The sequence below is a fragment of the Octopus bimaculoides genome, chromosome 3 (genome assembly GCF_001194135.2).
Source record: "Octopus bimaculoides isolate UCB-OBI-ISO-001 chromosome 3, ASM119413v2, whole genome shotgun sequence".
NCBI classification, from domain to species: domain Eukaryota; kingdom Metazoa; phylum Mollusca; class Cephalopoda; order Octopoda; family Octopodidae; genus Octopus; species Octopus bimaculoides.
The window spans coordinates 71,765,048-71,776,601 of NC_068983.1; the positions used below are offsets into that span (position 1 = coordinate 71,765,048).

Consider the following 11,554-nt stretch of genomic DNA (forward strand, 5'->3'; position numbering starts at 1 on the left):
TATATATATATATATATATATATATATGCATACATACATATATATAATATATATATATACATACATACATATATAATATATATATATATATATATATATATATATACACACACACACACACACACACATATATATATATACACACACACACACACACACACAAATATGTACACATGTATATATGTGTTTTTAAATGTTTGCTAAGCCTTAAGTGCCTTTTTAAGGATCAGTACCCTAACTTCAATTATATAGTATAAGACAGATGAGAAATAAATCTCTCCATGGATAGGATGCAAGGTTATATTCCCAAATGTCCTGCTACTTATTCCCAATAGCTATGTGAATAGAAGCAATGTTCAACTATCTGATGAACAATGGTAAAGTGAACTGTAAGAATTATCTCTTATGTGAATTGAAGTAACACCAATAGCAAATTCGAACACATAACCTGCTGAATATTGTCAATAACACACAGTCAATAGCAACAACTTTTTGTCAATAACTATTGTCAATAACACTCACTTTTATTATGTTTAGAATAGCAGCAGCACTGTATAAAAGGCAAGCTTTCTAACAAACTGACAGTTTTGTGCTGAAACCTTTCCAACATTAATTTACTTGTGGAGAAGATTAGACTCTACCAAGCAAGTTTTCTTTAGATAGTCTACATAGTGACATTTTCAATGGTTCAGATAACCATGATTAATTAGTATATAGTACGTGTTGAATAATAAATTCAAATTGTGGATTTTCACTTTTGTTCTATAAGAAATACGAGTAAAAATAAACAAACAATTACCATGTACTGAGGAAAATATATTGATTCATTGCGATTACCAATGTGTCTTTCTTTGTAGACTTTCATCTCAACTGGAAATAGGAGAAAAAACAGCTATTAATATGTATTAAGACATTATCATCATCATCATTATTATTATTTTTAATGAGCTGAACAAAAGCAGTAAGCTGGAAGAGTCCTTAGAGACTAAAAAAGAACAAAAACAAAATGCCTTGTGTTGCTTATTCCAACTCTTTATATTCTGAGCTCAACTCCTGCCAAGGTCAAATTTACTTTCTGTCACTTTCATGAATAAAATAATATGTCAGTGAAGTAGTGGGGAGTGGGGTCAATGTAATTGACTGCCCCACTCTAGCCCTCAGAAGCACTAGCCTTGTGCCTAAATTAAAACATTAATATTATTATTATTTACTTTTAATCTGCATGCTTGTTACAATCACTTGCCAAGATACACCCAGCGTCCTAGAGCAAGTGAAGGATAAGAGATGTTACAGTATGACTGAAAGTTTGGGGAGGGGAAGTGGTAGGGGCAGTAGTGAAATATCTTCATGTAATACAACATAGACATTTAAATTGATAGGGTTTTTCTAAGGATGTGATTAGTACTTGTCAGTGCAATCTTTAGGATTTCTCTGAGACCTGGTTCTCCTGGGATATTATCTAGATGTTTCTGACATCCTTTTCTTATCATGCCTAAGGTACCTACAATAACAGGAACAGTTCTTGCTTTAAGATGCCACGTCTTTTGTATTTCAATTTCCAGGTCCTTATATTTACTTAATTTGTCAAATTCCTTTACAGGTATATTTTTATCAGTGGGAACAAATCTATTAATCTACAAGTATTTTCTTCCTTGTCTTTAATGACTATGTCTGCTTGATTAGCCTGGATCATTCTGTCGGTGCTGACTGGAAAATCCCAGAGGATAGTGACATTTTTACCTTCAACAACTAGCTCAGGACAATGTTCATACCAGTTAAGCAGAAGTGCTGATTTTGTAGCATAAATACTGTCCTACCCTATCATGGCGATTTTTGTATTATTAACATTATTATTGTTGTTGTTGTTATTATTATTATTTGTCTAAAGCGGTGAGATGGCAGAATCGTTATTACTATTATTATCATTATTATTATTATTATTAAGGAAGGTGAGAGAGGGGTGGGCTGCCTTTCATCACTTTAGAGTTGATGAAATAAGTACCAGTAGAGCATCAGGGTTGATGCAATCAATTAGTTCCCTTCCCACAAAATTTTCAGGACATGTGCACATAATACAAAAGATTATTATTATTATTACAGCAACAAGCTGGCATAATTGTTAGCATACTAGGCAACATGTTTAGTGACATTTCTACCAGCTTTATTTTGTGATTTAAAATTCCACCAAGGTCAACTTTGCCTTTCATCATTTCAGGGTTGATAAGTAAGTAAATTTCAGGCCTTGTGTCTAGAGTAGAAATTAGCAGAAATGGGAAAGTGACAAATAGAATACTTTGCAGTATTTACTTATGTCTTTTTGTGTTCTGAGTTCAAAACCCAGCAGGCTCAATTTTACTTCTCACCAATGAGTACAACTAGAAGTGATTAAATCAACTACACCCTTTCTGTAAATTTTTAGCTTTATGCTTATACTAGAAATTATCATTATTAAGGTGGCAAGTTGGCGGAATCGTTAGCACACCAGATAAAATGCTTAGTGGCATTTCATCCATCTTTACATTTTGAGTTCAAATTCTGGTGAGGTCAACTTTGCCTTTCAGCCTTTCGGGAGTCGATAAAATAAGTACCAGTTGAACACTGGGGTCAATAAAATAAGTACCAGTTGAACATTGGGGTCGATGTAATCAACTCCTCCTCTTACCCCCCCGCCAAATTGTGCTCTTGTGGCAAAATTTGAAACCATTATTAAGTTGGTAAGCTGGCAACGCCATTACAGCACTGGACAAAATGCCTAGCAGCATTTTAATACATCTGTATGTTCTGAGTGCAAATTCCACTGCCTTTCATCCTTTCAGGTTCAATGAAGTAAGTACCAAGTACCAATTGAGCAGTAGGGTTAACGTTATCAACTAGTTCCCATTTCCCAAATTTCAGGTCTTGTGCCTATAGCAGAAAGGATTATTATTATTATATCAGAAGGAATGGAAGAAACAAGTAAACAGAGGACAAAATGCCATGCAGTATTTACTTCCTTCCCTCTACATTTTGATTTTAAATCCCATCAAGATGAACTTTATTTTTCATCCTTTCAAAGACAATATTTAATAAGTACCCATGATATCTTGATGTCAAATCACTCGACTGTAATCATCATCATCATCATCATCATCATCATCATTTAAAATCCACGTTCCATGCTGGTATGGGTTGGATGGTTTGACAGGATCCAAATGGATTTAAGGACTGCATCATGCTCCATTGTCAGCTTTGGCATGATTTCTATGGCTGGATACCCTTCTTAAAGCCAACCACTTTACAACATATATTTGGATGCTTTTTTTCATGCCACTAGCAACACCAAGGATACAATGCAGCTCACAGGATGATGAATCCTGGAGTTGGGGTGGCTCAGTTACAAATTCATACTTTTATGTAGCTATAAGAAATCACTGTTACTATTAAGAATAAACAAGGAGTGGAAAAAGGTAAATGTTCAACATGGCAGGGGAAATATGGCAAATATTTTCAATGATAGAGAAAATGTACATCTGACAGATACTCTTTTACTTGTTTCAGTCCTTTGTGGCCATGCTGGAGCACCGCCTTTAGTCGAGCAAATCAACCCCAGGACTTATTCTTTGGAAGCCTAGTACTTATTCTATCGTTCGCTTTTGTCGAACCACTAAGTTATGGGGACATAAACACACCAGCATTGGTTGTCAAGCGATGTTGGGGGGACAAACACAGACACAAACATATACACACACATACATATATGTATACATATATACAACAGGCTTCTTTCAGTTTCTGTCTACCAAATCCACTCACAAGGCTTTGGTCGGCCCAAGGCTATAGTAGAAGACACTTGCCCAAAGTGCCACACAGTGGAACTGAACCCGGAACCATGTGGTTGGTAAGCAAACTACTTACCACACAGCCACTCCTACGCTTATGGATGTTCACAGAATCATTTGCAAATCCACTGAGATTTTCGACAAACAGCATAATAACTTTCTTTGCTAATTCTGCCACCCCTACGCCTGTTGATGTTCACAGAAGAAATACCAGGGAGCTTAAAATATTATACTTAAACGATTTGATTTATGAATTACTGTTGACAGTTCAACAGGTTTTGATGAGTCCCAGGACTGTATATCAAGCTGACATTGAAGCTCAACACAGTCCTCATAAACTTTGGATCCAATTGAACCATCCTACCTATGCCAGCATGGAAGATGGACATATGATGATGATGATGATGACTGGTAGTGGATAGAAGACAGCATAAAATTTGGATAAAAAATATTTAACAGAAGTTTTTTCTTAATAAAGAAGAAAAAATTGCTGGAAACAATTCAACTTATTCAACTCATGCCAAAACTGTAAAATATATAAAGACCCATAGATAATGTAGATGGTGTAATAAAATATGAAACTAGAGATGTGTTGTGACTTAAGTAAATGAGAAAAAGGTGTTTTATATACTCAGTTTATCTTTTGCCAAATCAGTCTAAAAATAGAGAAGAGAAAAATTTAATCTGTTGAAAAAACTAGTTTAGTCTACTTACACTTGTAATCATTTGCAAATCCACTGAGATTTTCGACAAACAGCATAATGACTTTCTTTGCTAATTCTGCACTCACTGTCTGAGCAACTTGCAACTAAACCAAATAAAATACAAAAAGGAACTTTGAAACAAAGTTTATAGAAAATGAACAAAGTTACACAACCCTTTCCCTTTTTTTTTATGTGTGTATATGTGTGTGTGTGGGGGACTATATTCTATTTCTTTATTTTCAAAAGAGCAGTGTATTTTCATACTTGTTTTGAGTGTAAATTTCAGCTTCATTGTGGCTGTGAGTATATTTTAATTCAAAGCTTAGCAAATGAAATTTTCCCTATCAGATATTTTTAAAGCAGATACTATCAAAGAATAATTGAAGAACGATCTATTTAATGTTATATGGCTGGAATATCCTACAAGTGAAATCAAAATAATTCTTAATGGAATTACCTTTACAATTTGAAAAATTAAGAAAAAATTTAAAAATAAGAATAACTCAGCAGAGTTTATTGAAAAACAGAAGCAAACGAATTATATCTTTAATAAATAATATTTAACATTCAAAGAAACTGAATAATGGATCTCAACTTTTATAGATACAATAAATTGTGGATGTTGTAAAGATAATTTATGGACACTGAGTATTTTAAAATCTGCCTTTTATTTAAATAAGAAAGACAAAATTAATGTGTTCAGAAAATGATAAGACTTGTTCCTTCAAGAAACTTACATTCTGATCAACCATCTCAAAAATAATAAGCGTCATTGGTGTACTGTAGTATTTATCTTTATCTTGTTCAGGTAACTCTTCTTTGAACCAGTCCTGGAAATTAGGAATACATACATATTAACAAACATCAAAATGCTTGCTTTATGATAGAAAAATATATGACATAAACATTTTACATACAGATGTACAAATATCTCCACGAAATACGGGAGGTTATGAAGTTATAAATATTTGGTACCTAAATTAAATGAAGCATGAAAGATTGGTTATTGTGCCAAGAGATAACAAAGTACCCACAGCAGATGTGAACTCATGGTCCACAATATTGTGGACATTAGGTGTTCCATCATGTCATTTCTGCTCATCATCATCATCATCATTTCATGCCAACATGGGTTGAACAGGTTGTCATGGATCAAATGAATTCTGATTTAAAGTTACTGCCCTCGTATATGGATTGGAGAGAATAACTTATTCATATATTCCACTTCTGGCATAGTTTCTACAGCTTACTGCCATTTCTATTGCCTACTACTTCACAAAGTTTACTGGGTGAATTTTATTGTCCACTGGAAAATGTATTGTCCTTGACAAGACTAAAGGGTCTCCTGTGCCAGCCACTTTACAGAATATTCTGGGTACTTTTATCATAGCACCAGCACTGCATAGTTATTTTACCTCAGCAAGACTAAAGAGTCCTCCCTATGTTGTCATCATTCATTTTCCAAACACTCTATCATCATCATCATCATCGTCGTTTAACGTCTGCTTTCCATGCTAGCATGGGTTGGACGATTTGACTGAGGACTGGTGAAACCAGATGGCTACACCAGGCTCCAATCTGATTTGGCAGAGTTTCTACAGCTGGATGCCCTTCCTAACACTAACCACTCCAAGAGTGTAGTAGGTGCTTTTACGTGCCACTGGCACGAAGGCCAGTCAGGCGGTACAGGCAACGGCCACGCTCAAATGGTGTATTTTACGTGCCACCTGCACAGGAGCCAGTTCGGCGGCACTGGCAACGATCTCACTTGAATGTCTTTACACATGCCATCTGCTACTCTTGACATAAAACCTGCAAATGCTCAACATGCAAATGTTCTATTTTAAATATGTTTTCACTGCCAGCTCAATAACCAGTAGTTACTGTACACTTACAGTCATTAAGAAGTCAAAAGAGAAATTAGGAACAGAAATAATTTAAACATGAAGAAGATTTGGTGTAATGAAATGAGGTTTTTAAATAGTAATATTTATCTAAAACATTAATACTAAGAATAGGTACAAAAATAAAATAGCAGTCTATCAATTAGCTGGGAATCATGCTGTCTCTTTTCTTTACCTTTTCTACTACAGTATGTAGTATATATGGAGGTGCATGGCTTAGTGGTTGGGTGTTGTACTCCTGACCATAAGACTGTGGTTTCAATTTCTGAGCTAGGTGATGCATTGTGTTCTTGAGCAAGATACTTCACTTCATGCTGCTCCAGTTCACTTGGCAAGCAAAAATGAGTGACTGACTGGCATCCCATTCAGTAGGGGAATATATACACCACAGAATCAAAGAAAACAGCTTTATGATCCAATGGCTTGGAAAGGAGCTTTGAGAAATAGTATAGGAGCTAACTGGTCTTGTGTCACTTCCATTCAAGTACTCCTAACTCATTCATCTCTCCTCTTCCTTTCATCAACCATATTGTGTTTACCATCCAGGCTCATGCATTAACCACTGTAGTGCATTACTGTGCTTGAGAAGACCTGCCCACCACAACAGAACTGAGAACATAAAACCAACAACAATTACAAGATATGAAATAAATATTATATGGAAAATGTTTCCATGAAAGAAATAGACATAATCAAGTGCAATTTACTTTTTCATCACTTTTCAAGGCATTGTGAGTCCATTCTATAATATCTTTCCTTTTATTCTTTAAAAATCTGAAAAGAAATAACAGGATATTTGTATAATTATAATACAAATTACACTTTCTTCCTTAATTCCTTCAAGAATGTATTAGACCAATAGTATTATATTATAATCTTTTTCCTATTGCTAAATGTCTAGCATCTCAATTTATAACAAATCTCTCAACCAGAAACTCTATTTTTCTTTGACAAGAATAAAATTCGAGTTGATGAGATTAAATTTATATGCCCTTCTTGTTATATTAATGTAAACATTCATTCTTTTGTTTTAAGCTTGATTTTTTTATATTGGTAACAGCTGAAGGCAATATTCTTATGATCTGATGCTCTTTCTGACACCTGTCGCTTCCTGCTTTATAAATAAATGGGCTTTTATTCCACTATTTTGAGAATGCAGAAAGCTACAGGACCTAATATTCACTGAGAATGTAAATATGATGTCACTGTTTTTTCGCTCAGGTAATCTCATGCAAAGAGCAGAAATGATAACTTTCACACACACACACACACATGACAGGCTTCCAAACAGTTTCCATCAACTAACTTCACTCACAAGGCAATTAGTAGGTCTAAGGCGATAGGAGAACATACATATCCAAAATGCTACACTGATAATAAAAGCAAAATTAGGTCAAGGGCACTTAGTCCATTAACTGCCCAGACACTAATTTTTCATATGATAAAAAATAAATAATAAAAAACTTACTCATCTTGTAACATTTCAACCACATCATTTTCCAAGAGTGGCCCAAGGTCTTTGGTATCAAAATTTAATTCTGGGTTTTTCATAAGTTCTGGAGAACTGAAAGTATTTGGCATTAAATATTTGTTAATTTATAGTTTTGATAAGAAAATTCAATAGCTAAAAATATTTAAAATCATTTAGAAAAAGTTAGCCTGTTTCCAATCTTATCTTGTACACTGATTACTAGTTGATATGAAAGTAAAAATGTTTTTCTGATTATTAAATAAAATACATGTTTAAATTCTATCAAATTGGTCTCTTATGCCTAGAAAAATGCAGCCAGCTCATGAACTAACAACACACACACTTTGTGTATGAGTGTTTGATTTTGTTTATATACCTTGAACTGCTTCTAATTCATATTTGAGTTATTTCTGTGGCATGAAACATTGGGACATGCCAGTAGAAGGTTTTTAAACCATTTAGCATAAAGTCATAGTCAGTGACATAGCTTGCAGCAGGCCTTGCTTGGTATGAAGCATTGATAAGTCACAACAATGACAAAACATTGATGTGTGTTGCTCTGAAAAGGGACCTGATGTGAGTTGTCTTGCTTGCCTATGGCTTACTTTCAGGAGTTTTTAAAATCAGGAGCATTGAGAATATATTCTCTTACACCTAAAAAAATGAAGGCAATCCACAAACTAGTAACATAGACACACCTTGTGTATGTGTGTTCGATTTTGATTATAATTGGCTTTATGTTTAATTACAGTAACTGTTAATGTACATACAAGCTTCCATCAAAGACAGATTCCAAAATTACCAGGACTGATTATAAAAGATAAGTTGAGTTAAGGATTTCTATTTCAAAACTAGTGCATAATATAATTCCAAGTTTTATAAAAATTTATGAGATATTTCAAGCATCAAATGTCATCTCATATTGCCATCTACAAAGAATATGTCAAATTATAAGTTCATTCCCCAAAATGTAGATAACTAAATCAATAGGATATTAAGAGGTTAGAGGTTTATATTCTAGCAGCTGCAATTTTGTATTTGTGGTGTAGACATTTAACTGTTAACCGCCAAATATGCCAAGCTAAATTGATACTACAGGGAGATACAATCTAGAACACAATAAGGTAAAGTGTGAAGATTGTTAGAGAGGATAAGACACTGAACTACTTGTTTGTAGATTCAACTCCACAACAGGAATTGCTTTGTGTTTCTAAATAAAACATTTCATTCTCCATTAAGTCAGTTCACCAAACTGTCAAGAATGTAGGTACCAGATCATTAGGAAATGATACCTGTGAGAGATCAGGACTTTATCTTGTGGCAGACACATCTTTACAATGCTTCACAAAAGAAAAAAAAACACACTAAAAGGTTAAGCACCGACTCTTAAAATTATTGTAAGGCAGCAGTTCTTAATTTATGAGTCTTAGTATAAAAGTAAAAAACTCTTTAACTTTTGAAATATCTGAGAAAATATTCATGAATATGTTATGCCATAAGTGCCATGACAACATTTTCTGCAAACAAAAACTGAGGAATATTCCTCCCTGCAAAAGTATAAAATGTTAGGTACCTTCATTGGATTGTATTGAGACAAAAAAAAAAAAGAGTAACAAAAGATTATTGATTTAACAGAATGAATTGCGATGGTAACAGGTTGAGAGCCACTAGCTTACAGCTTAGGAGCTAACTGGTAAGTGGATCCTTCAGAACAATATAGTAGTAACCAAAAGAGAGGCCTTATTTCAGAAATGAAAATGTTACTCAGTATAATCTGCATTAAGGCTTTCTAAAGTATTAACATCAGTTAAATTTTTAAAAAGAAACCTTGGCTTAAAAGGAAGTTCCTTTGATAATGTTTTAGCAATATTAATATGAGGTCTTTATGAGAAGCAGAAATGGTGAATCCAAGAAGTGAAATAAAGTTACACAGAAGTAATTATGAACAGAGAATAAGACTTACTCATAGCTGTTTAACCATGTAAGTAATGTAATGAACTCATTTCCTTCTAATTGCTGCTGGATAAGATCTTTCAACTAGAATAATTAAATATAAAAAAAACAACAGTATATTAAATTCTTTTAAACAACAAAATAATATGAAAAACAGAATAGACAAAATGGCAATGAAAAGATACCAAATTAAAATAGTAATTGTTTCATTGATAATACAAAACTCTAGATGAATTCATTAAAGACAAGTTATGAAACTCTCATCCAATTCAACAACTAACTATTTCCACAATTAGGCAATTGGAATGTTAGAATTAGCCAAAATACAAATTCTGATGGTGGATTGCACATACATACATCCATATTGTCATCCAATTTTTTCTAATCTAATATATAATTTTGAAATGTCCTGTACAAAATCACTTATTACATGGTCTTAATAAGCTACATTTGAAAGCAAGCATATAAATGAATGTTTTTAATATCTTAACTCTTCTGAGTAATGTATTTAAAGATATGCACATAAACAGAAAAATCAAAGAGAAAATATTAAAAATTCTCAAGTGATAGAATAATAGTCTTGAAAGTCAAACATTTTCATCTGACACAAGAATTTTACAGCTGTATATATAGCTTTTCTAAAGCAACACTAATGAACTAAGGCTAATAGAATGTTTATTTCAATTTTTTTCTTAAGTTGCATTACAAAACTTTAACTAACAAATAGTTTCTGAGGCCTCTACTGGTCACAGTTGACCATGTAACTGCACATGTATGCTCAGACCTAGGTAAGGTGTTTTTCCTTCCTTCTCCACAAAACAAATGCTGTCCAAGGGAAAGCCTGCAGCCTTAGGGCCAATACAGCTTCACACCAGTGTTGTTACAGGCATTGCTGTCAGAATTTAAAGGGCCAGAACAGAGACCATCAGACATTACATCTTACATTCTAACAATTCCTCCAATTCACTGCCCTGGATTGGTAATTTTTTATCAACCCTCAAAGGATGAAAGGCAAAATTGACTTTTGCCATATTTGAACTCAAAGCATAATAAGTCAGAACAAAAGCTGTGGGGTACTCTATCCAATGCTTTAATGACTACTAGCTTGCTGCCTCAACAGGTAGGCTATAAGCAATGAAAAGATGTGTTGACTTGTAAATCACAATTTTTAGAAGTTGAAGTAAAATAAATTCTTAAAACTTACATGATCTGATAAACATTTATGGTACATTTCAACATAAAGCTTTACAATGTTATATTCTTCTGGAAAAATTGGAGGGAAAAGTGTCTGAAAAATGAAAAATATGAAGATACTGATTTTTTTTAAATAACAAAACAACTGAAGTCTTAGAATTTTGTCCAAGAAGAGAATTTTCTATAGCCAAAGATACGAATTAATTTTGTTTTTGTAAACTTACCATCAATTAAGGGTGAAATTTCATTATGTCCTTTGTTGATTAAATGAGATAATTTACTGAACCTCTAAAACTCCACCACTAGGATGTAGATATTTTTGCAACAACTATCCAATATATCAAAATATTCCAGTTCTTTGCAACCATTAATAAACTTTGCAATACATTCTCATACAAGATATTTTATTAGATTAATAACATTAATAAAATATATAAAATGAAAAAAAACCCCCCAAAATAGTTCTGAATCACTAGTCATCTCTTTTTTCCTTTCTTCACATGAAGGTAA

The 11,554-nt window shown here is 33.3% G+C and overlaps 1 protein-coding gene across 1 annotated transcript in view; it reads right to left on the reverse strand.

The window, feature by feature from the left end:
* Nucleotides 1-11,554, reverse strand: part of LOC106868053 (exocyst complex component 3) — a 44,159-nt gene that overhangs the window by 16,035 nt on the left and 16,570 nt on the right. The window contains exons 10-16 of the mRNA XM_014913163.2: nucleotides 11,055-11,138; nucleotides 9,861-9,934; nucleotides 7,895-7,990; nucleotides 7,134-7,200; nucleotides 5,260-5,352; nucleotides 4,533-4,626; nucleotides 800-870 (exon numbers count right to left, since the gene is read on the reverse strand). Of these exons, the coding sequence (XP_014768649.1) occupies nucleotides 800-870; nucleotides 4,533-4,626; nucleotides 5,260-5,352; nucleotides 7,134-7,200; nucleotides 7,895-7,990; nucleotides 9,861-9,934; nucleotides 11,055-11,138 (579 nt within the window). The remainder of the gene's footprint in view (nucleotides 1-799; nucleotides 871-4,532; nucleotides 4,627-5,259; nucleotides 5,353-7,133; nucleotides 7,201-7,894; nucleotides 7,991-9,860; nucleotides 9,935-11,054; nucleotides 11,139-11,554) is intronic.